Source organism: Rattus rattus, chromosome 7 (assembly GCF_011064425.1).
Source record: "Rattus rattus isolate New Zealand chromosome 7, Rrattus_CSIRO_v1, whole genome shotgun sequence".
NCBI classification, from domain to species: Eukaryota; Metazoa; Chordata; class Mammalia; order Rodentia; family Muridae; genus Rattus; species Rattus rattus.
In genome coordinates this window covers 20,289,748-20,315,875 of record NC_046160.1, presented here as the reverse complement: position 1 = coordinate 20,315,875, position 26,128 = coordinate 20,289,748, and the positions used below count along the sequence as shown (strand labels likewise).

Sequence of the window (26,128 nt, the reverse complement as noted above, 5' to 3'; positions counted from 1 at the left end):
TGGTGGTGGTAGGGTTAAGATAGCTTTCTAACGTTTAATAGCCTCACAAGGGAATAATCACAAATATGTAACGTGGGCCTGTGATAGGTCACCGTGTGGTGAGGTAGCCACCTTTCAGCTCAGGCCTTGTTGAGGGATTGTATGGGCAAACATGGGAGAAGGTTTCCTTCTGCTCATCCCAGGGTCTGCCTCAGGGACCACCTTCAGAAGCTTTCCAGGAAAGCTCAGTCTAGAATCTAGATCTCCAAACTTTGGCTTCTCTTTGGCTCCCCAAGTGGCAATATGTCACATGCCTGAGAACAGTACTGAGATATTTCCCCATCCTATTAAAAGCTCCTGCTCATAAAACCCAGCCCCCGTCCCCACACCAGACCCCTGTCACCTGGCCAGAGCAAAAGGGAAGTCCTGAACAGCACAATCGGCTCTTGATTTGTCTCAAGGGGTAAGGACAGTCTCCTTTATTTTTCTGATTACAGGACTTATGAAATACAGCTCTCTTAGGATGCTCCGGTTTTTACTCAGGTTGTATATAGGTACACATAGTTGGGAAAGCAGTCATTGCAAAATTGCTCTTATAGGTTTATTTTATTTTTGGGTTAATTGGAAAGAACAAGTAGATAACTGAAAATTATGAGGTCCTCTTTCCTGACATCCTCATGGCCCTACCATTGAAAACTCCTCTCTTGATCCCAGCAGCATTTGACTGGAAATAGCCAGTACACTTTTCTTTCAGGGTGCAGACTTATTTTAAATCACATTTAATTGTGTTTAGTTTTTGACCGTGGGCTCTCCCTTTTCCCAATCCCTTTATGCACATAGGTCAAGGTTATGAAGCTGTTTTACAAGAGTAATTGAAACAGAGGCCACAGAGGGGCAGCGCTGGGCACTGAGTCGGATTCCTGTCTTCCTGGCTCTGCGGGCTGCACGGCAGCGGCAGCTCAGTCTCCTAGATAGGCACCGGAACCGCAATTCCTGGGCTATCAAAGAGTCAGTCTCCCTTAGCTCTTTGTGTTTTCTAGCAGATCAGCTCTGGGGACTATGGCTATCGGGGTGTACTTACATTCTGCCCGTCCTCCTCACCCCCTACTCCCAGCGCAAACCCTGTGTGCGACTGCGTGTGTGTGTGTGTGTGTGTGTGTGTGTGTGTGTGTGTGTGTGTGTGTGTGTGTGTGTGTACACACGCAAGCGCGTTCGCGCAATGGAAAAACCCTAGTAAGACACCACATCCTTTCTCCAACAAACAGAACCCTCCATGGACTCCAGGACTGCAGATGTTTAGAAAGCCAATATGTCTTCTCAGGCATGGGTGCCTTCAGCTTCTCGTCTGCAACCGTCTTTCCCATCTTTTCTTTTTCCTGGTCTCGCCCTGGGCGCCACGATCAGGGTGCCGCGGGCGATGATGCCCAAGAGAGGCCTACTTTGCATGGCTGACCAGTGAGGGGTCCTGAGATGTGGGAGTCACAGAGAACACGGCAGCATGCGCTCGGCTGGAGAAACGGCGCCCTCCCCACAGCGAGCTGTCACGTCCCGCGTGGGTCCCCACTCCTTCCTCACGCCCACCCGTCCGTGTAGCCTTTAGAGTCCCGGGCTGTGCGCGGGAAGGGGGCTGCGGACGCTGCAGATTTGTGAGCAGGAAGCAGCGTTGACATTGAACTCCAGCTCGGGAACGCGCGTGTGTGTCAACGGTGGGGAGGGGGCCGGGCTCGTAGCTGCTGCGAACTAGCTCAGGCTGGGTGCAGAGCCCGGCTGGTCCCCGCCGCCGCCCGCGGGAGCTGCGAGCGCTGAAGCCATTCATGATTTTGGTGACGTTATTCTAAGAGTGGGCGAGGGGAGGCGGGGCCGCTCGCGGACAAGCCCCGCCCCTCTCTTATAAATGCTGCTTCCCGGGCTCTTTGTGGGACCCGGAGCTCGGTGGAGAGCGGAGAGCTTGATCTGCACTGCCGACGCCGCTGGCAGCGAGGCTGTCTCCGGAAGGCAGACCGGCGATAACCCAGTGCCCGCTCTCGGCTGCCCGTTGCTCTCCTCTGCGCCCCTGCCAATCTCATTCAGGACTCAGTGACCGGTTTTTTTGTTTTGTTTTGTTTTGTTTTTCTTAATCACAAGGGCGTGGGTCAGCCTCCCCTAGGACTTCATGTCTGTATATTTCCCCATTCACTGGTGAGTATCTTGCGCCTGTGGCGGACGCCAGTTTAACCCGGGTGGCTGCGCAGTCTGGCAGCCGCCTAGTGCCGGCTCCGGGTGCGAGGCCAGAGAGTGGCACGGACACCCAGTGAGGGTTAACCCGCCCGCCTCAGCCCCTGCAGGAGTCGACGTCAAGGTTGCAAAGCTGGGGGTTGGGGGAGGCGGTGCTGAGAGCATCCAGACAAAGGAAGTGAACTCGGAACCTTCACTTAAGTGGTGGCCAGAGGGTGTGGATATGGTGGCGTTGGGTGGGGAGAACCTGGGGACCCACTGGAGGCCCCCTAAGGAAACCCTGTCCGCCGAGGGCAGCAGGAGATGAGTCCTGCTTGATGCAGGGGGCTCCGGCTCCCCGGGCCCCTCCCCTTTTCCTTTTTGTTTGCACGCAAGTCTCGGCGTCGAGGATGGCTGCAGCGGGGCTGAGCTGCTGGTGCAGCCGCTGGGTTTGCAGAGCTTCTGGGGGAGGGAGGGTGCTGGGGAGACGCTCTCCGCACAAGCAAGCCACAAGCATCAGGGTGCACACTACACCCTCACAACCCCTGCCTTCTCCGTAGTCCCTAAAATCCCAACACGCCTTTGTGGAGGGCCGGGGCTGGAAAGGAGCGGGTTCTCCCAGTGCCAGATTGGAAGAAGCCGTTCAACCCTGAGTCGGGGGCTGCAGAGGTTTGCCTTCAGCCCGGGAGGGTTGGGTTGTGGAGGATCAGAGCTGGGAAGGATCCGGGGACAGGCCCCTAGCTGCTGGGACGTGCGCGCCAGCTGCTTCTTCCTTCCTGCTGTGGTGTAGAGGAGGGGCGCTACAGGGAGGCGATCACCCGTGGTCCTGGAGCGCGCTCGCAGGTGCCAGCCTTGGAGAGCCAGTCCCCGGTCCAATGCAAGCTCTGAACCCGGGAAAAGCGGCGCTGTTCTGCGTAGCCCAGGAACTCTGAAAGTTCGTGTTTCTCAGTTTAACTTTTTGGGCCGGCGCCACAGTTCCAAGAAGGAACAGAACGCCGCTTACGGGAGGGGAAGACCCTGGTCACAGTGCTGTAGTGCTACGGACTCCCTTCTTTCCGGGGTTGGAGACGGTTTTTTTCAGACCCCGGAGGAAACTGTAAAAGTCTAGACTTGCCCCCAAGCCAGTCACCCTTTCTTAGTTTCTCCTCTTCCTCCCAGTTTAACTATGATTAGAGAGGCTTTCAAAAGAAAGTAAAAATCCCCTACACTTGAAGCTTGTGTACCCCCTCATGTGCAGACAAGTCAGTTGCCCTATGGGTGAGGCTTTGAAGAGTGGAGGCCTTGTGCTCCACACCCCCCAACCCCCAACCCCAGCTCACAATCTAGTAAGGTAGAGAGAGATAGATGTTAGAAGCCCTTAGGGACATTAGCCCCCCAGTCACCCATTAAGCTTTCTGATTATTTTGTTAATTAGCACTTCCTACAATGTCTGCAACATTTCCCCCTCCAGACATGACCATGAGATATGCATTATTAGCAATCATTAGCATCCTGGTCATAAACAGGGCTCCTGCAGCTCAGAGAGGTTCTCTGTTAGAGATCACACAGCTCTTAAGCAGGGAGGGCATTTTTTCCAGACCGGGGAGGGGATTGTGGAAAGTCTAGCTTCTAAACCTAACTAAACCTGCCCCCAAGCCAATCCACCCTTTCTTCGTCTCTCCTCTCCCTCCCGGAACGTCTATTGACTGCTTTTATTCCCAGTGCCAAATATCATTTCTACTCAGGTATACAAAAAGGAAAAAGAAAAAAGATCCTTGTCTTCCTGTTTTCTTAGATGTAGTTTCTCTAAAGCCTACCCCTGCCTTGCCTTTTACCTTGTTAAAACTTTGTACACAGATGTGATGGGGAAAATACCGGGTGTTGTGCCATGGGTATTGGGTATGAATATTTGGTACCATGCTTACTGAACTCCGTGTATGTCCCACCGCCTGTGCAAGGATAATGGGATGTTTGTACACTGCTTAGGGAGTACAAAGTACTTTCACATGTCAGCCATTGGTGGGCCAAGTTGGCCCTTCTGGAAATTTCCTTGCACTCAGAATCTGTACCCTTAAGGCTTTTAATCCAGGGATGTTTTTCATGCTGGGAGTTAGCAGCAGCAGCTGCTAGAACTCCAGAAGGGGTGGCAGATGTGAAGCTTGCAGAAAAGCTGACCCCTTGGGGTGGGACATTTTGCCTAAAGGAGCACCAGACAGACAGAGACAGTGAAGAAGGTATCATGATTAGATGATTAGACTTTGTCTCCCGGAGGCTGGACTGCTATTGTTATTATGTAACCCTACTGTGCAGTTCCCACTGGAAATCCATGGGCAAGATTACTCTCATTTTTAATGGGTGAAGGGAAACCTGGCTGCATTATTTTCATATAGACACACAGACACAGCACTCCCTCAACCCCACCCCCACCCGCGCTGCCACCGTTGTGTTTCTAGTTTGTTTAAAAGAAAATTCAATTTGCTTTGTTTAGGGGTTGGGGTGTGTGTGTGTGTGTGTGTGTGTGTGTGTGTGTGTGTGTGTGTGCACGTGTGTGTGAAGTTGCAGAGGGCAGGCTTTGCCTCTTGAGGCCAGTGAGCCACAGTGGCCTGCTGGTTGTTTGCTCCTGTGAGCTTGCTTCGCTGTGAACTGTTTGAGCATTTCTCATCTTGCCTTTAGCCAATCCCTGGATCTTAGGGCCCGTGTGAGCATGCACTGACTTCTAGTGTGGATCTCCTTCCAGCTCTGACTATCTGAGATCGGCTGAGATGACTGAGGTGATGATGAATGCTCCCTCCATGGAAGAGATTGGCCTCAGCCCCCGGAAGGATGGCCTTTCCTATCAGGTGAGCTCAAACTTCTTGGAGCCTTGTGACTTCTGCCGAGACTGGAAGTAGGCTTGGTGTGGGGAATCCCAGGATCACCTGTAAGAGTCTGAGGGTCCAGGTATTGCCTATAACAGCTGGGTCACCTTGAGAAAGTCCTTGACTGACAGCGAGCTTCAGTCTCTCCATTTGTCAGAGGAAGCAACCATGGTGTGCATCCTAGAGGAGTATGACCAAGAGTCAAGGTGATGGGGGAGGGTGGGTTGATGGCATTTACAGTGCGGGGACACCTAGGGGTTCAGCAAACAGTGACTGACATCACTAGCTAGCCTTTCTGATCTTCCCCAACAACGGCAGACTGCTCTCCCCAGCCAGGCTTTTCCCAGGAAAAATGCAGCCATGAGGTGAGGCAGCTGATAGGGAAGGGTGGTCTGCTAGGAGAATGGCTATCTGTCATCTCAGGGTGATAATTGACCTGCTGAGATCAGAGTTCAAGTCTAAATTGCACAGAGCTGAAGAGGACAGCCTCTTAGGGATGCTGGGAGAGACTGCGGCCTAGGGATCATCCTGTCTTGTGGGGATAAACATGGAGGACATCGAGAACAGAATAGAAGGCTTTCTTTCTCCCCCTCTTGGCCAGTGTGGTGAAGCTTCACTGTGACAGCGAGGTGGAGGGATAGCATCCCAGTAGGAGCACTTTGGTTACCTCAGGTTTGCAAGCATCAGAGAGTCCCTAGATGGCAAATGTGGAGGAGAGACTATGTGTGAGGGAATGTGTTGAGGCTGAGGGCATTGTGTAAAGCAGCTAGCCCAGGCAAGAAGGAAGGAGCATGAAGTGCAAAGCACTTGGCACACATTGCCTTGTTCATTTTTTTGCTGTATCCCAAGGGAATGCCCAGTTATACTGAGACCCCAGGCCTGCCGTGTATGGGGGCTTAGATCTCTACTCCTCATGTTTTTGATCTTCTGACGTATCCTGTGCCTTCACGCTGGGCTAGTTCTGGCCTGAGTCTAGACTTACTCCAGCTGCTTGTTCCTCAGAGCCGTTTCAGGGACAATTATTTTGTAAAGAATGAAACGAATAGAAGAACTGGGCCGGGAGCCATTTGATGGGAGGAGAGTAGTCAAGAAGAAGCCAAGAGGCAAGCTAAGATTGGAAGCATTGCCTTCAGATACCAGACATGCTTGGCGGACTCAGGAATCCCTTTGTTTTGTGTCAACACCTCAGACCTCACTTGTTGGCCTGCAGGGGGTGATGAGGGGCCTAAGGGAAAATGGTCTTTCAAGGCTCTTCTAACCTTCCTTTCCTGGAGAGGGACTGAGAAAGGCAGTTGAGAGACCCCCCCTGCCCCGTGGCCAGGTGGGAGGTACAGAAATTTCCTGACCCACCTGCCCGTGTAGTTTTGGCTACTAATTTCCAAGCCTCTGAGTCAGACTGAATGTCTGGTTACAGGTGAGGGCGTATTTTCAGTTCCGGGTTGTAGATTTCCACCACAGAACCTTTCCGAGCTGTACCTGTCAGTGTGTTTCTGTGTGTGTTTTCTATTTCTCCTTTAACTATATCCCAGGCAAGAGAGTTAGGCAACCTTCTCAGCCCTGTAACCCTCAGAGCCCATCTCGTTGACCGTGGGGGAGTGGGAAGGGGGCTGGGGAAAAAGAAAAGCATCTCTGGGTTCTTGCAATATGTAGATACCTCTTGAGAAAAAGACTTCCAAAGTTTGTGTTTTTTTCCACTTCATTCCTCTGTATTGAGGGCCCAGTTCCCACAACCCCCAGGAAGTCAATCTCTGTCCCTGGGTGGGGACCACTGCCCCATGTGCAAACACTTTACTCGGAACTGTAGGAACTGTTAAGCCCTCTGGTCATAGATGGCTTCAGACAAGGCTCTTGGTTGTCTAGTGAAAAGGGAAAGTTGCGGTGTTTAGCCAAATGGTATTTACTTGACACTTTCTATGTTCAACCTGACGGGTTGTTGCGCTCAAAGCCTGGGGCTTACGGGAACCAGCATGTACATATACTTCTGGAACATAGCAGTCTACCCGAAACGTGTGGGCACTGATGATGTGTGATGCTACAGAATCTGAGATGTTACGAGGCAGGGAATCATCGAGTGGTGGGCTTTGAAGGAAAGTGGGAGCCTCAGGGGAAGGGGCGGGCAACCCCATCTCTCACATGTAATTCTACTGCAGCTCCAGATACCCTTTGGCTGCACATGTTTATGCAAAGTGTGGGGCTCTGCCGTGAGCTGGTCTGGCAACTGTCAAATGATGGGTACACCCCGGGCCCCCACAAAGCTGGTGCCATCAAATTAAAAGCTTTCCCACCAATGCCCCGGGGATTGGCTGGGCCCGGCTCTTGGCTAAAGCCTATCGCCCTGCATGCTTGGGCTCTGCTTGGAGCTAAGGGTGGGAACTGAGTGCTCTCTTCTTGGCTTTACTCCTGAGGATAATAATAGTATGTGGCTTTTACTGAGACCTGCTTTTCCAAGGAACCGAGTGAGGCCTGGAAACAGCAACTCCGACTTGGCAGATGAAATACAATCTCAGGCTTGTGATTTGACCTTGAAACAAGGTCATCATATAAGTGGCCCATTGGACGTTCAGGTCACTCCCCTACCTTCCAGACCCACCCAGAATCAAGCTTTGCTGAGTTCTCTATGGTGTATACGGCCATCCTTCCTGTGGAACTTTATACTTTCTAATGATGCTATGATGGATTTTTAGGACATGGGTCCTGCATTTTCTTCAATGCCATCCAGGGCCTTGCTCTCAACACTGCATCCTTTAGCCATCATCCTTTCCCCGTTCATGTACCAATATGTTTACAGAGAAGCTGTAAGGGGAAGGGTATCCTGATTTGGAACTTAGCCATCTTTACCTGTGTGGTAGCCTCTGAAGGTCCTGCTGAATGTATGTCCATTTTATCCCCCAAAGGATTTGGGTTAGCTCTTCTATTATTCTTCAGAAATTCACAGCAATAATTGTTCGTGTTTAGTTTTATTTTACTTCATTTTGAGACGGGGTCTCATGCATTCTATAGCAAAAGGTGACTCTTAATCCCCCTGCCTCCACCTCTTCAGTGCTGGGCTTATAGGCACAGATCACCATGCCCAGTTTATGTGGTGCCGGGGATCAAACCCAGGGCCTCATGCACGCCAGGCAAGCAGGGTGCCAATGGAGAGCTACGTCCCCAGACCTGAGTTCACACCATTCTGTGAGCATGCATAACAATCTGGAGCCAGTGTCTTGTGTTGTCTCCATATCCATCTGGAGAGTCATTCAAATAAGTGAAACCCACGTGGCACATTTATTTGGCAGGAATTATTGCACGCACGGGGTGGGTGAGTAAATGGTTACTAGAAAGCCGAGTCCATTTAGCTCCGGCTGTGGGCGGCGGCATGCTCTCAGAGGCGCGTGGGAGGGTCTCTGTGAGGATATTTATGTCCTTAAGGGCTCCATGCCTATGCTGTGTCTATGGGCTTCCCAGTCAGTCACCAGCCTATGGGACAGGAACGTGGGCCATCCAGTGCAAGCCGGTCACTGGATGCCTGGTGGAGCCTACTCTTTCTACCGACCCACTACTATAAGGATGTGATGTATATGTCTTTCTCTGAAGGTTCCTCTCATATTGGCCAGAGCTCTTTATAAGGAAGGTTTCTACTTATTCCCCTAGGAACCCTATACTGATGAACCCTAAGGGGGCCCTGGCGTTTTGGCCTTGCTCCCTAACTTCTCCTGGCACAGCATACATAAGCCGTCCTATTTTTAATTACCATGTTTATACGTTTACACATAGTTTGTTTACTGTACTCTCCCACAATTATCGTATACTCTCTAGCTCATGTTGACCCGGAACTCTCCGAGAAGCTGAGGGTGACCTTAAGCTTCTGACCCTCTCACCCCAAGCGCTGGAGTACCGTGCTGTGTTGCTGGAGAGTGAAGCCAGAGCCTTATACATTCTAGACAAGCGCGCTGCCCCCTGAGCGGCAGCCGCAGCCCCTCCCCAGGCTCTCCTTCCGTTGTCATCGCTCTTCTACCTGCTCTCGCTTTCGGTCACGCATGCCTGCCTTAGACATCACATCTCAGTCAGAGAGGCACCCAGACTGTTTTCCAGAAGGCCATTCTGAAAACCAGAAAGAGCAGTTCCTTCACACACCTGACTGCCCCCCATGCCCCTGGGCCTTCCTTTCGCCTTAGAGAGCTACGAGCATCCCGCACCTACCCTTCATCTCCCAGGGTAACGAGGGGGGCCGTGGTAGGTTGACCTTTCTATTCTCCACACAGTGTTTGCTTCTTGCAGGCCCAGAGCCTATGGTAGCTCTGCACCGGAGCCAGGACTGAAAGAGCATGTGCAAGATAGTATCCTGCAGGTTCCACGGTCACCAGGAAACCATTTCTCACAGACATCAGAGGTTAAAAATCTTCATTTGCCCCCAGAAAAACAAAAAACTAATACCCCCCCCCCCCACAAAAAAACCAAAAAAAAAAAAAAACCAAAAAAAACAAAACAAAAAAAAAAACAAAAACCAACCAACCAACCAACCAAACAGACAAACAAACAAACAAAAAACGGTGGTAGGAGACTGTCAGCCATAGATGTGACACATTGCTGGTATTGTGACAGGTTTTCTTTCTCTTACCCCTTCTTCTGTTTCTCTCATAGTGATGGAATGGACAGCAGTGGGGTCCATTGAGTTTAGAGAGCACGAGCTGTCCCCTCTGAGTGACACTGGCTCTTTCTAAGCCACCACGCACCCTTGCATTGAAAGTCTTCTTTGTAGGAGAGTCCTGCACCTTCCCTTTTATGTTAGAAGCCTAGACACAAAGGTCATGTTCACTGTTGTGGAAAGTCCCTGGATTAGGGCCTACAGATGGCTGGAATTGTTCCCATGGGAGACTTCTCCTTCTCCCCTACCCCAATGGGCACAACAGTGTGTTTGTGCCTGGCCATGGAGCGAGCAGGGTTTTTTTTTTTTTTTTTTTCACAGCCAGCCTGCTGTACACTGGATTCATACAGCTTCTCTCAAAAGGCCTGTGTTGGGTCTCACCCTCCCTCCTCCAACAGCCATGTGTTCGTCATGCTGCAGAGCCGGGGGCTACGTCTTAACACTGCTCTTTGTTTCCACTGTCCTACAAATAGATACTTAATGAGTACTGAATGATGGGCCCTTCTCCTTCCCCTTCCTGGCCCGAGACGGTCTCTGTACCTTGGCAATCCCATGGTGAATGTTTTAACAAGATCAGCATTTTCTCCCAGTCAAGCCAGTCTCTCTTACGTTGGATAGAAGAGGAGGATTGTACTGTATGGTGAGGAAAAGGAATGCATTTGGGTGGTGAATCTTGTGACTGAAGCCAAGAGCTATTCCTGGGTGTCTGGCGAATGTCCTGAGATGATCTTTTCGGGCCTGAGTCTGAAATAATCCTTAGAGGATAGGAAGACAGGACCTCATTCACTCACACAGGGCTGCACTGTGTGCTGGGGCTTCCTTCCTTTGCAGCCCCGGGGAGGGACAGTGCTGCCTCTGCCTGCCTCTTGCTACCTGCCCTTCCTGTCCAGCAAGGATCTGTGTCACCCAGTCAGATTCTGTGTTCTGCAGTTTATCCTTGGCTTGAGGCTAACCTCTGAACTGCATGAACCCACCTAAGAGACAGTGTTTGTCTCTGCCCATTGTTCTTCCAAGGCATTATTGGGGTACTATTGTGACCTCAGGGAATGGGTCAGGTCAGTTTCCACATCCTCCCAGTGGTCTTCATCGTCTTGCATTGAGGCAACTTTTTTCCTTCCTTCTTCCCTTCCTTCCTTCCTTCCTTCCTTCCTTCCTTCTTCCTCTTCTTCTTTTCTTCTTTTAAGGTTAGGCCTTATAGTAGGCATCCAACCATTTAATTAAAGCTGTGTTGACTGCTGGCTTCTTGGCCAGGAATTTTATGGGAGCCAGAAGGGAAAACAGTCCTAGATCTTTTGTGTGCTGTAGCATGGACCAAGCTAAGAGAAAGAACATCACCAACTCCATTGTAGGGGTGCTTGGTCCCTATGCCTTGGGTTCATCTTCTGCCTTTACTTTGGGGACCATAAAATCCGTCCCCACGACCATCCCTGTGGACAGAGCAGGTGCAAATGCGACAGCCACCCATGCTCTCACTCCCACTCTGCATCACAGTCTAGGCAGCAGGATATCAGTACATCGGGGGTTTATTTTTCCAGTTAGAGTGTTGTAGTTGTAGGAAAGTTCTTCCTTCCCTTCTTGTCAGTCATTTCCTGTTTTCATTGAGAAAGTATGCGTTTTGTTATTTTTGAGCTTTTCAAAACTGGGCGACTTCTAGAAAATGTTCGTTTTCTTTTCTCCTCCTTTCTAATTGTCATACTCTTCTGGGGGGCATAACTCATCATTTTTTAACCTTCTCTTCTAGTGCCTCACATGCAGTTAGAATTTATACCGAGTTCTGGTCTGAAGTTTTAAATAACACTGGTCGCCAGCAGCATGCTGTCGCTACAGTATTATTTTCGGAATAATCTGAATCTATATTCCTCTGTCCTTCTGGTCCTAGGGTTGAATCTAAGGTTTTGTGCATACTGGTCAACAGCTTTGCCACAGAGCTGCATGTGCTTTCTTACTTTTGATTTTGAGATAGGCTTTTGCAAAGCTGCCAGGGTCCGCTTTGTACTTTACTTTGTAGCCTAGGCTGGTCTTAAACTCTTAACAGTTTTCCTGTCTCAGCCTCCCTAAAGGCATCCACCACTATACTCTGGAAAAGCTCACCTTGTATCATGAGGTCAGATGATAATTTGTTTCACCGTTGTCTTATTGTTGAAAATGTTGGTCATATTTTTTCCCCTTATACTGTGATGGTTTACACTGAAATTTTAATATAAGTCTTAGGGGATAATCTCTATTATATCTTGAGAATAGTTTTACGAGTCGGATTTTTGAGTCAAAAGTATGGCTGGATGTATGTGTGATCATTATAAAGGTAACATTTATTCTTCATAAAATGTAGCCAAGCACTAGATGGAAGAGGAACAATCTTTCACATCCCTATCACTGGAATTTTTACTTTTGTTTACTTTCGTGCATATTTTTCAATTGTAGCAAATATTCTTTTATCATTTAACACTGTGACTGTGTTCTTGTCATCTGGTTTTCTTTGTAAAGCAGTATTTCACTCTGTATGGACCATTTCTGATTGCTGGATGTCTAGGTTGGAGCATCTTTTGTTCTTGAGACAGTGCTCCAAACATCATTTTATGTAAGTCTCTGCACAGCCCTGACTTGTTTCTTTGAAGTAAATCCCTGGAAATAGAACTACCGATTCAAAGAGATCGAACGACGTTAGGCCTCTCGATCATATAGTACCTTGAAAACGGGATGCATAAATGAGTTGATTAAAGTGTGCTCTGCCAGCATCTATAGAGATATGATAATAATAGAAGCTATGGACGGGATCAGGAAGGCGTTTTGTTATTTTAGTGTGTTCAGATGTTCTACCTCTTCCTGTGGTTTATTAATTACGCACATCATGATAACAAATTAACGGCGCTTAAGCGACATTTAGCCAGCATTGAAAAAATAGCTAGTGATCATATTCTTGACCCATAGCTAATAAAGATACACTCGTATATAAACCAGCCATTGTCCTAGTTGTGTCTCTTACTCTATTAATGACATTGAAGCATCACGTAACCTTAAAAAGACCAGTGCAGTTGAATGGACCCATGAAATTTGGCCAACGGAGGGCTTAGTGTTAGGAACCATTTTGAGGTCCTTGGGTTTGCTTCTCTGGATGTTAGAATAGACTGGATACTTAGAAGTAGCTCTAAATGTAATGGCCGCCTTACCATCTACCCAACAAGTTGGCAAGGCTTCTGGTGTATGTAAGTAATGTAGGCTGGTGTTCAAGTAGGGACCAGTACTCCTGTTGGCTTATGAAAATGCAAGCGTTTCCCATGGCACAGACTACTTTTCTATTTCTGAGGCAATAGAGTTTGATATTTAAGCAAGCATGCTTGAACCAAGCCAATAAAGAAGGAGCTTACCACCAAAGCAATTGTAACAGGAAAATGAAGGTGGCGTTGTGCAGCTGGCAGACACCTGTGCCCCTGAGTGGGACATTTTGCAGCATGATTCTTTAGGCAGGCTAATACTGGGACTGGCCAGGAAGGAATTTGTTTTCTTCAAAAGTTGAGTCTCCTCTTTGGTAGAAACACTATGACAGTTAGTATTCAATTATGATTTCCTTGTTATTTACCCACCGGAATATGATTCACCACCTCCAGATGCTTCCTGGATGTTTTCCTCAGCACTTCAGTATGAAAGATGCTCATGCCAAGTCGCTTCTCGCTATGTGGACACTTCTTCACATGGTGCAAAGTGTTAAGGCAGGAAGGCAGCTGCCCCAGGGGTCCCAGAAACTCACCAAGGGCACATGAAAGCGGAGAAGGTTCTAAGGAAATGCATGCCCTCTCCCTCAGCTTCCTTCTGGGTCTCTGTACAAGTTACCACTGAAGAATATCTCACTAGCTCTCTTTCTCTCCTCCCTGTCCAGGTTGCTTTTCTGTCTTACAAGGGAGAGCAGCTGGCCATGGGGTAGAAACTTTAGGGCCATCGGAGAAATGGACCATTCAAAACACATGTCCAGGCAGCCCCCTTCCTTCACAGTGAGAAACTTATCCAATAAAAATTAACCTCTGTACTTAATTACTTGTGAATTTTATTGATCAGTTAGTACTAATAGCCACATTGAGCCAACATAGAAATTTGAATCTATAAAACCTTAAGGTCACTGGACTTTTAAAAATATCAATCTACTATACATAATAGATCTTTTGTTTGGAGGAAAGTATGCAAAACCAATGGCTAAAACCTTGAAAATATATTAAGAAAACATCCAGTCAGGTGTGGTGGTACACGCCTGGAATCTCAGCTCTCAAAAGGTTACGGTAGAAAGATCGTAAGTTTGAGAGGCAGGCCTGGGGTACTTGGTGAGTTCTGGGTTAGCCTGGGTTACATAGTAGAACACTATCTAGATTTTAAAACAAAACAAGGATAAATACCGTTTAGAAATAGAGTAGAAATATGGTTTAAAATAGAGGAAGGAATACTAGTTGACTTAGGAGATTATTTACAACTGTTTTAGTGGAAAATGATTGATTCAAAATTACTACAGTTCTCACTATACACTTGGCATAGTTTTTTGTTAGTGTATTGGGGCTTTTTTGTTTTTTTTGTTTCCTCCTCCTCCCTCCCTCCCTCCTCCCTCCCTCCCTCCCTCCTTCCTTCCTTCCTTCCTTCCTTCCTTCCTTTTCCTTTTGGCAAAGCCTTGCTGTGTAGCCCATGCTGGTCTGTAACTCAGTGTGTAGCTTGGGCTGGCATTGACCTCTCAATGATCCTCCCTGTCTCAGCTTCCTGAGTGCTGGATTTGTAAGTACGCACTCCTGTGCTGAGCTCAACACTGGGTATCGTTAAAAGAGCAGTATATACATCCTTGTTTAAGGTGTTAACGTTGCGATATAGCAGGAGCGTTTGGACATACAAAAGGAGGCATAGTTGTTCAAAATTCTTCTAGTGATGATGTCAGCAAAAATGCATCTATACTCACAGGCCCTCTCACCCCACCTCCCCAGAACAAACATCGGAATGGGAGGCAAGTTTGAGATGGACCAGTCATCTTGACCTGAGTCCTCTTCTAGAGTAACATGGCGTTGCTTAACCCAGGAGTCCTTTGGACACCACCAGGAACACAGAACCCCTCAACTCAGAGGGATTAAGGGCATCTGGATAGCTATTTTCTACCCTCATCTTTGTGTTATTTGTGCCAACGCAGGCAGCTTGTGTCATCGCTGTGGGCCTTGATTTCCTCATCCACAGTAAGAATTAATCTCTATTAATTTTGTTGGACAGATTAGTGATGACATAAAATCCTCCTGTCACTAGGTCTTCACATGTCAGCCTTTGACGTATCTGAAGGCACCTTTGATGTTCCACTCCGCTCTTCTGCAGCATTAAAGCCTATGCTGTCTTCACCATTGACTTCCCTGGCCGTCTTTCTGAGAATATGCTTTTTCTCTCAGGCCAATGGTTCTAAATTTTGGGTTTCAGTTTACACTTTAAAAAAAATTGTGATCTTTTGTTCATGTGTGCTATGTCTTTAAATTTATTGTTTTAGGAATTAAAACAGATTTTTTTTTCAATTTTAGCTTATTTAGACTAACAATGAAACAATTCTATATTGACATAAATAATAGATTTTCATAAAATAACTATATTTTCCAAAACAGAAAACCCTAAGAGGAAAAGCATTGTTTTTACATTAAAAAAAATCTTAATGTCTGGTCTAATGGAAAATGGTGAGATTCTCACGTGTGCTTCCCATGAGTAAATTTGTTGCAATATGCGTTGGTTGAACTAAATGAATAAAACTTGGCTTATACAGGTTATGCAGTTAAGAGTGGGAGAAATGGCTTCGCATCTTTTCCAGATTGTTTTGGTACATCACCAAAATGTAACATGTAGTAGGCAGTTTTTTTTTTTCCTTTTCCTTTCCTTTCCCATTCCCTCCTCCCTTCCCCTGACATTCTTTTGAGACAAGAACTCAGTGTGGCCTAGGCTGCCCTCCAATTTGTTAAATCGCAGAAGATAACCTTGAATTTCAAATTCTCCTTGCCTCTAACTCCAGAGCACTAGGATTACACACAAGTAATAAACAAGTGTCATGTGTTTTCACACAAAACCTTATATATAAACTTTTTGTACTCTTACATTAAGATTTATTGGTCTGGCTTGGACTTTTTTTGAACTTTTTTCTTCAAGCTCAGTTTTGTAGTGTATTATACTGATCATTTGGGAAATAAGATCTTTCAAATGGTGATGCATTTCATTATGCTGTATAAAAGAAGCATACTTGTTAATATCACTGCTAGTATTATCAGAAAGTTAGCAAGAAATAGAAAGTTATCAAACTCATGATGACTGACACACATTTCCCAAAATTCTAATTTTCACTTGAAAGCTCTATTTTCATTCTTTGGTTACAGATATCATCAGCTATTTTTCTGAAAATGGCAATCTACTCTGTCATTTTTGAGAAATTATCCATGTTGGAATAACCATAGTTTGTTTTTTTGTTTTTTTGTTTTTTTTAGAAATTTTTCAAATACAGTGATGTTCCATTGAGAAAGTGGCTAGTTTAGCTGGCAACTCAACCATGTCATTGTTTTTATTGGGGATAACCTGGTACCTTGGTAAGCAGCAGGAATGCTTTACTTTATCTTGACATTTCACCACTCCAAATTTGAAAGCATTATTTAGGAGTCAGAATTTGGCAAATATGAAGTACTTGGAGGGTTGTTACTGTGTTGTTGTTTGTCTTTATTTAATCATGTGAGGTGAGAAATGATAAGTGATGACAGGTACACATTCCAGGCCACTGTGATGGTGCCAGTGGTTTCAGTGACTGTGGCTTTTTATACCACATTGTAAGTGTCAACACAGTATAAAAAGCAAGTGGAAACTGAGTATTACTGAAAATATTTTCATTTCCATCTGTGTTTTCTCCCTGAGAGGATCTTGAAAGTGGCTTCTCTAGACTGAACAGAATGTGGCTGAGGAGAGCAGTGGGGCCGTGAGGAAATGAGATGTGTGCTACTGTCTGGCAGGTTTTGTTGGGGGATACCCTTAAAGATGGGTCATTAGCAGATGACTTAACTTTGGGAGCAAGACAAGTTGATCTGGTAATATGGGGCAAAAATGGTGGTAGGTGAAACCTGGCAAAGGCCTTGAGACAGGACTGCAGGGTTGTTCTGGGAAGCTTGAAAGAGTTTCCACTGAGTGGTAGGTTTGGAAGTTGTAGGGTAGACTTTAGAAGCAAAGTCTAGGCAGGATGCCGGGGTTAAAGACTCGCGACTTTTTGTCTCTAAAATGAAGAAGGAAGGGATGATTGAAGCGGCAGCTGGGTCAGGCTGAGTTCTCTGACCGAGGATATGTAGTCATGGGACATGTGGGTAGTACTGAGGAGGGAGCATGGTGAGAGGAATTGGGAAGACTGGGCAGGAGGCTGTAAAGAAGTAATGATGACACACATGTTTGATAAGATAGCGGTATTTGAGATCATTTATGTCCCCCAGAGAAGTTTGGGGAAATCCCCTAATAGTCCAGAAGCTTCATCTATTTCTGGGTCCAGCATTATCAGGAGCCATTAGTACTAATTGATTGGAATTTGGAACCCCTGGCTTGCAGGATGGGTGTGTGTTTGAGAGATGTTTATGAAAGACGATGTTTATCCCGAGGATTTCCTTTTCCGTCCGGTTCCAAGGCTTAGGCACTTAAGTATCTTTGATCCAAAGGAAGGAGGTTCAGAGTTGATATGAAGCTCCAATCTCTGCTCAAGTGCCCTGAAGGATCAGAAGCATCAGGGAAGGGTAGGACGGGGTGAGCTGGATGTCCCATAGCTTTGGTTCAGAGACAAATTGGGAGCTGAGACAGACAGCACGAAACTGGACAGCATTAGGCTTCTCTGAATCCCCTCTAGAACCCTCTGCCCCTAAGAACCCTTGGGTTTTCCCCAGCCACTCAACAAACTGAAAACTCAATAAGATGCTAATAGTACTAACAACATGATAAGATTAGATAGCAGGAGGTCAGATTTCAAAGACTGTAGTTCTTGCCATCACGGTTAAGGACCAAAGTGCAGGGTATTAGCTGAATTGACTGCTTGCTCATTCATTCCACCCTCCTCAGAGCAGGATGCTGGGAGAGATCCGCTCCCTGTTACAGACCAGCCCCTCCTAGGAAGGAAGAAACACACCAGGCAAATCCATTCTTGGCTTAAGGAAAACTAAGAATTCCAGGCTTTGGGAAGCTAGGCTTCAGGAGGGAATCGACTTCTCTGGGTGAGGCCCCTGGAGTAGGCTCAGGGAGGAGGAGCAGAGGTTCTCTGTGGTGAGACAAGAGTCTGGTCAAGAGCGTGATTTCCATTCCAGTTGGCCTAATCCATGTCCTAGGGGGAACCAGCGGCTCTGGGAAGGGGGCAGGGACACCAAAGAACAGGCTTTACTCCAAGAACCTGGACTGGGGTTTGTGAGTACAAACCCAGTTCATTTGCTCCTGTCTCAAGTAACAGTTGCTGGCTTTCCAGGGTCTCTCTAAATGCTCCTGGGGTGGGGGTGGGGGTGGGGAGACTGCTTTACTTAACAAGGACCACCATTAGCAATTTAAGAGTTTCCAAAGGATATTCATACACACCTGGATCTGACTCTCTCTCTCTCTCTAACCCTGTAAGATCAGCACTAGTATAAATCCAAATTTATAGAGGGGGAGGGCGGGGAGAGCGGGCTCAGCATCAAAACCCTACCCCCTCCTCAGCAACCCTGCAGAGTCCAAACCACTTCCTCCTTCCATTCAAGGGTACCCAGAAAAGCTAAGGTGATCCAACCAAGGCCACAGAGACAGCAAGGGTTAGTGGCCAGGTAAAAGCCAAACCTTTTGAATTCCTGCTCCACCTGTAGGCATGGTGTGCTATTTTTCCGTAGCCTGCTTGGGGTTGGTTCTCTGTTGCTCTCTGCAACTGGAGAGGGTAAAGGCTTACCGTGGAGTTTTGTGTGCTCAATGCCTTCGGGAGCTAGCCTCTCTCTCCCAGGTCTCCTGTCCTCCTTCCCACCCCAGCTTCTTCTGCCCTCTGCTCCTCCCCAGCAAAGGGGAGCAGTGTACCCAGGCCTGCCGGCTTCTCAGCTTGCACAGCTGGTAATTAGCCCTTTGTGTCCAGCTAAGCACCTTTCATCTGCCCCACCTGCTGGTGTCTGCTTTCCCCATTAGCATCTCCCAGCTCCTTGCTGAGCCCTCCACCCTCTCGGTGGCCAGATCTTCTTGTTTGTCAGAGAGGATGGCGGGCAGTGCACAGACAGGGAAGGGCCCCAAAGACTAGACTCGCTCACATTTTCCACAGTAGGTGCCAGGCAACTCTTTCTTATCCCCACCCCAGAGGCAGCTAGGTTTAGGTCACCTGGCTCACGGGCAGACAGCTGATAGCTGGGCCTCCAAATTTGGGGCCTTTGGAGGCCTAGTTTTGTCTTTTGGTTCCTATCTGTTCATGATGTGGGAGCTGGTTCACTAGTTACACTCCAGCCCGAAGCAAAAAGGCTACTGACGAGTTTATGGTCTCTAGAAACCTTGGCCTCGGCCCCACAGCTGTCTGTTCTGAGGTCACCCATATCGGTCAGCCAGTCCAATTGCCTCAGTCTCCCTGAAAACCCTGTTTTCATTGTCCTCATAATTAATGATATAGCTTGAGTCCAGTAGCTGTTTAAATTTTTATTAAATTTATGTTTATTTAAGTCACATGCAAAATTTGGCCCCCTCTCAAGGGTGGGCTCAGTTAGCTACCCATGACGAGTGGCCACTGTACTGGACAGCGCAGAAAACCTTTTCGTCACGGCACAGCATTCCCTTGGACTACACTTGCCCTCACAGCCAGAAACTCCAGCATGCTGGCGTCCAAATCACGGACCTAGATCATGCTGAAGCTCCCTCCACCTTTCCATGGAATGCCCTCAAGTTCCCAAAATGTCAGGATCCATGGTGATGAGAGGGCACCTGGCAAAGGGCATTGCCACCAACAGCATGTCACGAAGGCTGCACCCGTGCTGCTCACGTAGAATCCAAGATGTTCTTGGAGCTCGTGTGGTTGACAGGACTCTATACGGTCTGTGTAGGTGGGAACTGTGTTCAGTAGTTCTGTCCCTGGCATCATCCTGGCATTTCCCCCTCTCCCTGTGGGACAGCTGGCTGTGGAGGGTAGCGATGGCAGAGATAGGAAGACATAGGGCTGAAGGCTGCTGGATGTTTCTGAACTTGCCCTGCAGGGGATGAGGGTAGGAGAGACCTGAGGCTGGGTCCTGTAGAGTCTTTACTCTTCCGGAAGAGTCTTTATGGCTTGAGGGATTTTCCGGTTTGTTTGTTTGCAGCTGAGAGAGAGGATGGGGCTCTTTGGATTGAAGGTTTAACCAGAAGCAGTGTGTTTCTGAACAGGGCAGTTCTTTGTTCTCTGCCAGGTTCAGCTGGGCAGCCCAGCGTGCTGTACTTTGCCTGCCGCCCCAACCGTACCTGTCATGTGCTTGGCAAGTCGAACCCGAGAGTTCTTTTTCTTCAGGTTTTTTTTTTTTTTTTCCATTGCCTTCCCCACCCCATCAAATTGTAGTTGCAGCCTCTCATTTTTCTGCTGCCTAGGTGATTAAAAAACATGACTTAGTGGAAAAATGCTGACCTCCTCCGGGTCAGCCTCTTAAGCAGCTGCCGGAGATAAGATTGTGCTGGAAAAGACTCAGAAACACTTTTGCAAGGCTTTTTCTGTCTTTTCCCGGAGAAACAAAAGAGGCCGTTTCGATGCAGGGTGTGCTCTGTTGCTGCTGCTGCTGCTGCTGTTGTTGTTGTTGCTGTTGTTTATTTTTGGAGAGAGCTACAGTTTTCAGAGGCACAACTCTGTGTGATCTGATAATAAAAGAAAATCACCGGTGGAAGGGGTAAAGCAATTATTATAGTGATTTTTTTTTTTACAAATACAATAACTAGTAAAATTAACTTTTTCCCTTTAATGGCTCCTGCTTTGAGTAGGTCACAGTGCAAAGACCTTTGGCAACTGCCACAGTATCAGACTTCCGATGCTCTGATTGCCGCCTCCTCCCCACCCCCACCGTGGATCTCTTGGTGTGAAAGCCATTGATGGATATTGTTTTCATGACTGTGTTAGAAGAGTGGCCTCACACTTGGAGAGTGGAAACCAACTCCAGACCTGAGGGGGCAGGGGAGAGGGGTCACTGCAAAGAAGATGTTGTTATCTGAATTTTGCTTCTGTCCTCAAAGCATTGTGTCACTTCTCTGCTGGCCAAGAACTTGGACCCATCTTGTGTGATAAGAAGGCCGCTTGGTTTCTCTGGAGGAGAACCTGAGAGAGGCGCTTGAGAGGCCTGGACAGGGGTCATGCCGTGGATGTTAAGGGGATAATAAGAATCCAGATTCGGTGCCTCTGCCCTGTGTCCACTGCCTACTTACTCTATACTGTTACCATGGAGACAGAGGCTCTGCTCAGCCATGGCCACATCATCAGCACTGTCTTTCATACGTCACCAGCGTCGCTTTTCTAGCTCGTAGTAGAGTTGGCTGCTCTGATTCTACTGGCCTGGGCTGCCCTAGTCCTTTGTGCTATTCTGTGGCTTGAGAGATCATGTGTAACCTACCTGGTTCAGAATGAGGTTTGAATGCTACCTCTGCCTTTTGACCTTCAGAGCCCCAGACGATTGCTAACCCTGGGGCGGTAGTGATGTCCAGTGAAGTCATATCTGATAGAGCTTTGTCAACTGAAGGGTGCTTTCCACTTACTGGGGAGCACCTGCATCACACCTCAGAGCCCATGCTTGGAAGAAGACACCTCGTGTCCTCACCTTGGGGAAGGGGCTCAGCTCCACAGAAGTGAGTAAAGGCTCCCCAGAACGTAGCTGATCCACTTTCTGCTAACACTTGTTAATGTGAACCCACCATGAAGTCCAAGGGCAAACATCAGAGCGGGAGGCATGACAGGACATGGTGGCCAGTTTCTCCAGGCCTCCCTGACCCGCCTGGGTCCAGCCCCTCCCTGGTTTGTTTTCCGTCTGGCAGCTATTACGATACTTTTTATGAGCCCTTTTAAGTCTTTAATGATGCGTACTCCTGCAGCTGGCTTAAGGCTTAATCCCAAGCAATAGGTCTTTATTGGATAAATGGTTAATAATCACTGGCCTGTAGGGATTGGGACGATTTCTGAAGCCTGTGATTCTCAAAAGCCCTATGTGGGCTTCTGAGTATACATAGGAGATCAGACACGGTACCACAGAACTTGGGTGGGATAAGCATTTCTTCTACCCTCTCAGTACAGCAAAACAGGCAACTTCCCAGGATTTCTCCTAATGTCTGTTCCATCCAGTTGAATTTGATGTGAACAGACCGTGTGACCTTCAGTGAAGTCTCCTGTCCCCTCTGGGGTCTGGGTTTCCGGTCTGTCAGACAGAGAGGTGGGAGGAGATGGCCTTGAAGGTGCCAATTGTCAGTGATCTGGTGAGCCCCAGATTTCCCAGACCAACGCTCCTCTCCCCTCTTGGGTGTGTCACTGAGGGCTATGAATGGCAAGGGACCAGCAGCTCGGTGGATTAAGTGCTTAGCTACTGGGCAAAGAATTGGGTCAGCTGTAGTCACAGGGCAGTGTGTGCAAAGGGAAACCAGACTTGGCCCCTAGTTTTATAGCCTGGCTCAGTGTTTCGGTCAGCACTGGGAAGAACCCACATCAGTGGACTGGAGCCTCTTCTGTGGGACTCTGGGAGGAGATCTGAGTCTTTCAGGTGTACCGGTGGCAGGAAGTCAGGAGTTGCTCACAGGTGCAAAGGGAAGGCTCTGTGGATGCTTTTCCCAGCTACCTTGTGACTGGAGGCCTTGCCTTGATCTGGATTTGGTTCAGACTTGGCTGTTGCAATGAAATCCAAAAGGCCGGTGATACAGGAGCATGGGAGCTGGCACACCTGAGTGTGAGCCTTAGCTCCGTTCAGGCTAGGAGGGCCTAGATAACTAGTTTGCCCGAGCCGGGGACTTTTAACATAGCACGAGCAACACTTGTTTTTGACTGTGTTAGTCGAAGATGATGAACGATTTGGCTGTTTATTTCTTCTAGGCACCAATAATAATTACTCTAGCAGGAACGTAATGTTTTAGTGGCTGCTGCAGGATGTGGATTGTAGGCACTAGGTGCTTGCTTATTCCTAAGCAGAGCCTGACGTACGGAGAGCAATTTTTTTTTTTATTATTCTTTTATCTAGAAGAAAAACACTAGAAGCAGAGTTACGCCCACCCTTTTGTTCGGCGGTATGGTCCACAAATTTTTAGCTTCATGATTAGAAAAAAAAAAAAATCTGGCTGAGAGATAGTTTTCCCTAGAACATACTCCCCTGGATTCTGTCTTACACCCACAGTGTCTAGAAGGCAGAACATGATCCTTGGAAGGCAGCCAGTGCTCTCTCTCTCTCTCTCTCTCTCTCTCTCTCTCTCTCTCTCTCTCTCTCTGTGTGTGTGTGTGTGTGCGTGTGCGTGTGTGTAAGGAAAGAACCAAGCTTCTCCTTCAGATATATATGTATATGACCAGATGTCTGTTCTTTAAATTTCCAGATCTTTCCCGACCCATCAGATTTTGACCGCTGTTGCAAACTGAAGGACCGCCTGCCCTCCATAGTGGTGGAACCCACAGACGGGGAGGTGGAGAGTGGGGAGCTCCGGTGGCCCCCTGAGGAATTCCTGGTCCAGGAGGATGAGCAGGACAACTGTGAAGAGACAACAAAAGAAAAGAAGGATCAGTAGAGTCCCTCGCAGGCTCGCCTGGGTCGTGCCAGCCAGCATACCTGAACTGTTTTTCCCACGGGCGATGGGAGAAGAGTGAGACACAGTCATTCTGAAAATGTCAAATGAGGCTTCCGTTTTTTTGCACCTGAAAATCACCGAGTCGGTTTTCTTTCTTTCCTTTTTTTTTTTTTTTTTTTTTTTTTGTTTTTGTTTTGTTTTTTTTTGATTCGTTGAGCAATGGAGCCCTCTGACAACTTGCAAGGCTGAGAAAGGAAGCTGCTGAGAACAGGGGTTGGGGTGGGGGGGAGGGGGTGCTGCTTCTAAGATCCCTATCTGAACTCGAGTGCCAGAGGCCAGAGGCAGGGCTGTGTGTGTGTGTTGGGGAGGGGGTGGGTTCTGGCTGAGGCGGATGAGGAAATGAGCGAGAAATATTTTGGATTGAAACAACAACAACAACAACAAAAAACAAAACAAACCCCACACTTTTAAAGAGAAGTACAGCTAGGAAGTGCTTCTCTCCCTGCATTTACTCTGGCTACTGGGGTGTCTTTATCTCCTGCTCTGTTGCTCAAAGCCACCAGCCTTTGCTTTCCTTTCAAGTATGTTTGGTTGCCCGCAGAGAAATAGGGCCAGGAGAAGCTGCCTATGAAGCCAGATGGAGGGATACATAAGAAAGGAAGATCCCACCTGTCCTTCTTATGGACTTGGCCCCAGCTGCTTCAGGCTGTCGGAGCCTCCAGGAGCTGGAAGGCTTTAAGGCATAGTACTCTTGAGTTTTCTCCCTATTTGCCCCTCTTTGCCTCCCGGTATATAGGGGGAACAGCCAGAGCATTTCCTGCCCTTGTGGGACATTCCAAGGCTGCAACCTGAACAGAGAGTGCCACCTTCCACTGTGGGTCTCCCAAGAATTCTTACGTAGTCTCCATGGAGCAAAAGGTAGAAGAGTCAGCTCTCCCAGGCCTGCCCTTCCTTCTCCTTCGGCCACAGCAGTCAGGTGGATGGCCCCCAGCTCTGCTGTGGCCGTCATCATCCTTCTGACCTGCAGCAGGACCACTCCAGTGGGGTTCCCAGTCTGGCTTCCATGGGCGCTCAAAGCAGAGTGTGTTTCCCGGTTGGAGGTTGGCTAGTGGGTGTCCATGCAGGAACCATGGTGCCGCATTGATATGTTAAAGTTCCCAGGTGGGTACCAGGCCTCCGATGGAGCAGCTGTGGGATCCAGTTTGAGACAGTTATGAGATCACTGCTTCTCCTCATCTTGCTCCTGAGCACAGGTTGGGAGAAGACATGGGGTGCACTGGGGTATCCTTGTAGAATAGCAGCCTTTATTCCTTCCTCACCTTACCTGTCTCTGGAAAGGGCAGCAATTGCATGGGGAAATTAACATCTGGACTTAGCCTCTGATCATAGCTCAGAACCTTCTGGAATAGCGGGTTAGAGGACAGAATTTTCAGAGCAGGGCTGTTTGGTCAAGAGGTGGACTTAAGCCTTCCTTGGGCTTCACTTGGCCAACTGAGGCACTCACAATGTCCCCTCACGTCTCTGTCAATCCAGGTTGACCCCCATCTTTGGACTAGTGTGTCTGGTTCTATTTAATACCTCAAAGTCAGTGTGGCTCTGGGGCACGTTGGGGCAAGAGCGTGGGGGTGTGCTGTTGACACGGCATTCAGCAAGGTTTGGTTCTGGGATGCCGATGGTCACCCTCCCCTGCCCCCCGCCTCTTCCCTCTGTCGTCTGCCTGTGATACACACCGATGGCAATAACTTTTTTCCAGCTCCTTGCAGAAGTGGGAGAGGGCTGCAGCCAATCCCACCATGGGGGAGCTTCTCTCTCTTGCTTCCACTCTGCTCTGTTTTGGCTACAGAGATCTGTTCATCCTACTCCCCTTCTCCCATGGCATTTCTCGTCCCTCGCCTCCCTTTATGGACAGGTGTTTGGCCTTTGAAATTCCTGTGTTTTGGTGTCTTCTCACCCCTACCCCGATTATCTGTCTTGGTCTTGCCGTGTGACGGGATGTGCTTGTAAATCCAGTATCAAATCAGCTTTGTGTATATGTGTGTCTGTGGGGTGGCTTCTTCCTTTTGCCGGTCACTAGACCCTGTTGTACAACCGTGTGTTGTCTGAGCAGGTCAGGGGCTGACAGCTAACGTCAGGCCCCTCAGCGGTTGAGCCTGGTGGGGGGACCCAGCTGCTCTTGGACAAGTGGCTGAGCTCCTGTCTGGCCTCTTCTTCTCTTTCTCTTTCTCTTCCCCTCCCCCTCCTCCCCCTCTTCCTCTTTCTTCTCCTCCTCCTCTTCTTTCTTTAAGTAATTTGTGTGTATTTCTAACTGATCGTATTGAAAAAAAAAATCCTAGTATTTCAGTGACATTGCCTGTTGTGAGATGAACCTCCTGTGACTTCTGTCTGCTCTGTATCGAGGCTCAGGGAGAAACTAGCATTTTTTTTTCCAAACTACTTTTTGTCACTGTGACAGTTGTAAATAAAGTTTGAAAATGCTTTCCATTTTGGTTTGGGCTCCTTTTTTTCCTCCCATTGCATTGGATGGAAGGGAAGGATTCAGGTCATGAGTAAGGGGACTCAGGCGGGAGGGGTCTGCCATGCTGCTGCTTACACTAACTGTTCATGGGCTGACATGGAGAAAAGCCTGTTCATCCAAGTCCAACATGGCGAACAGATGCGTTTATTGTTTGTTTGTTTTTTAAATAGAAACATGGTGACCCTGGAGTAGACATCACTGCAAAGTCACACTCTAGCATGAATAACAACTTCCCATAGTTGAATAAATCTACTGCCCTCTTTGCTTTGCTTTCCACCCGTG

General features: G+C 48.1%; 1 protein-coding gene across 1 annotated transcript; it reads left to right on the top strand.

Annotated features, from left to right (window-relative positions):
• Window positions 1-1,885: 1,885 nt before the first annotated feature.
• On the top strand, window positions 1,886-25,812 carry Lbh (LBH regulator of WNT signaling pathway). Its single transcript, XM_032908945.1, has 3 exons — window positions 1,886-2,157; window positions 4,889-4,991; window positions 23,143-25,812. Exons 1-3 carry the CDS (start codon window positions 2,132-2,134, stop codon window positions 23,329-23,331), a joined length of 318 nt encoding a protein of 105 aa, XP_032764836.1. The 5' UTR covers window positions 1,886-2,131; the 3' UTR covers window positions 23,332-25,812.
• The last annotated feature ends 316 nt before the right edge of the window (window positions 25,813-26,128 follow it).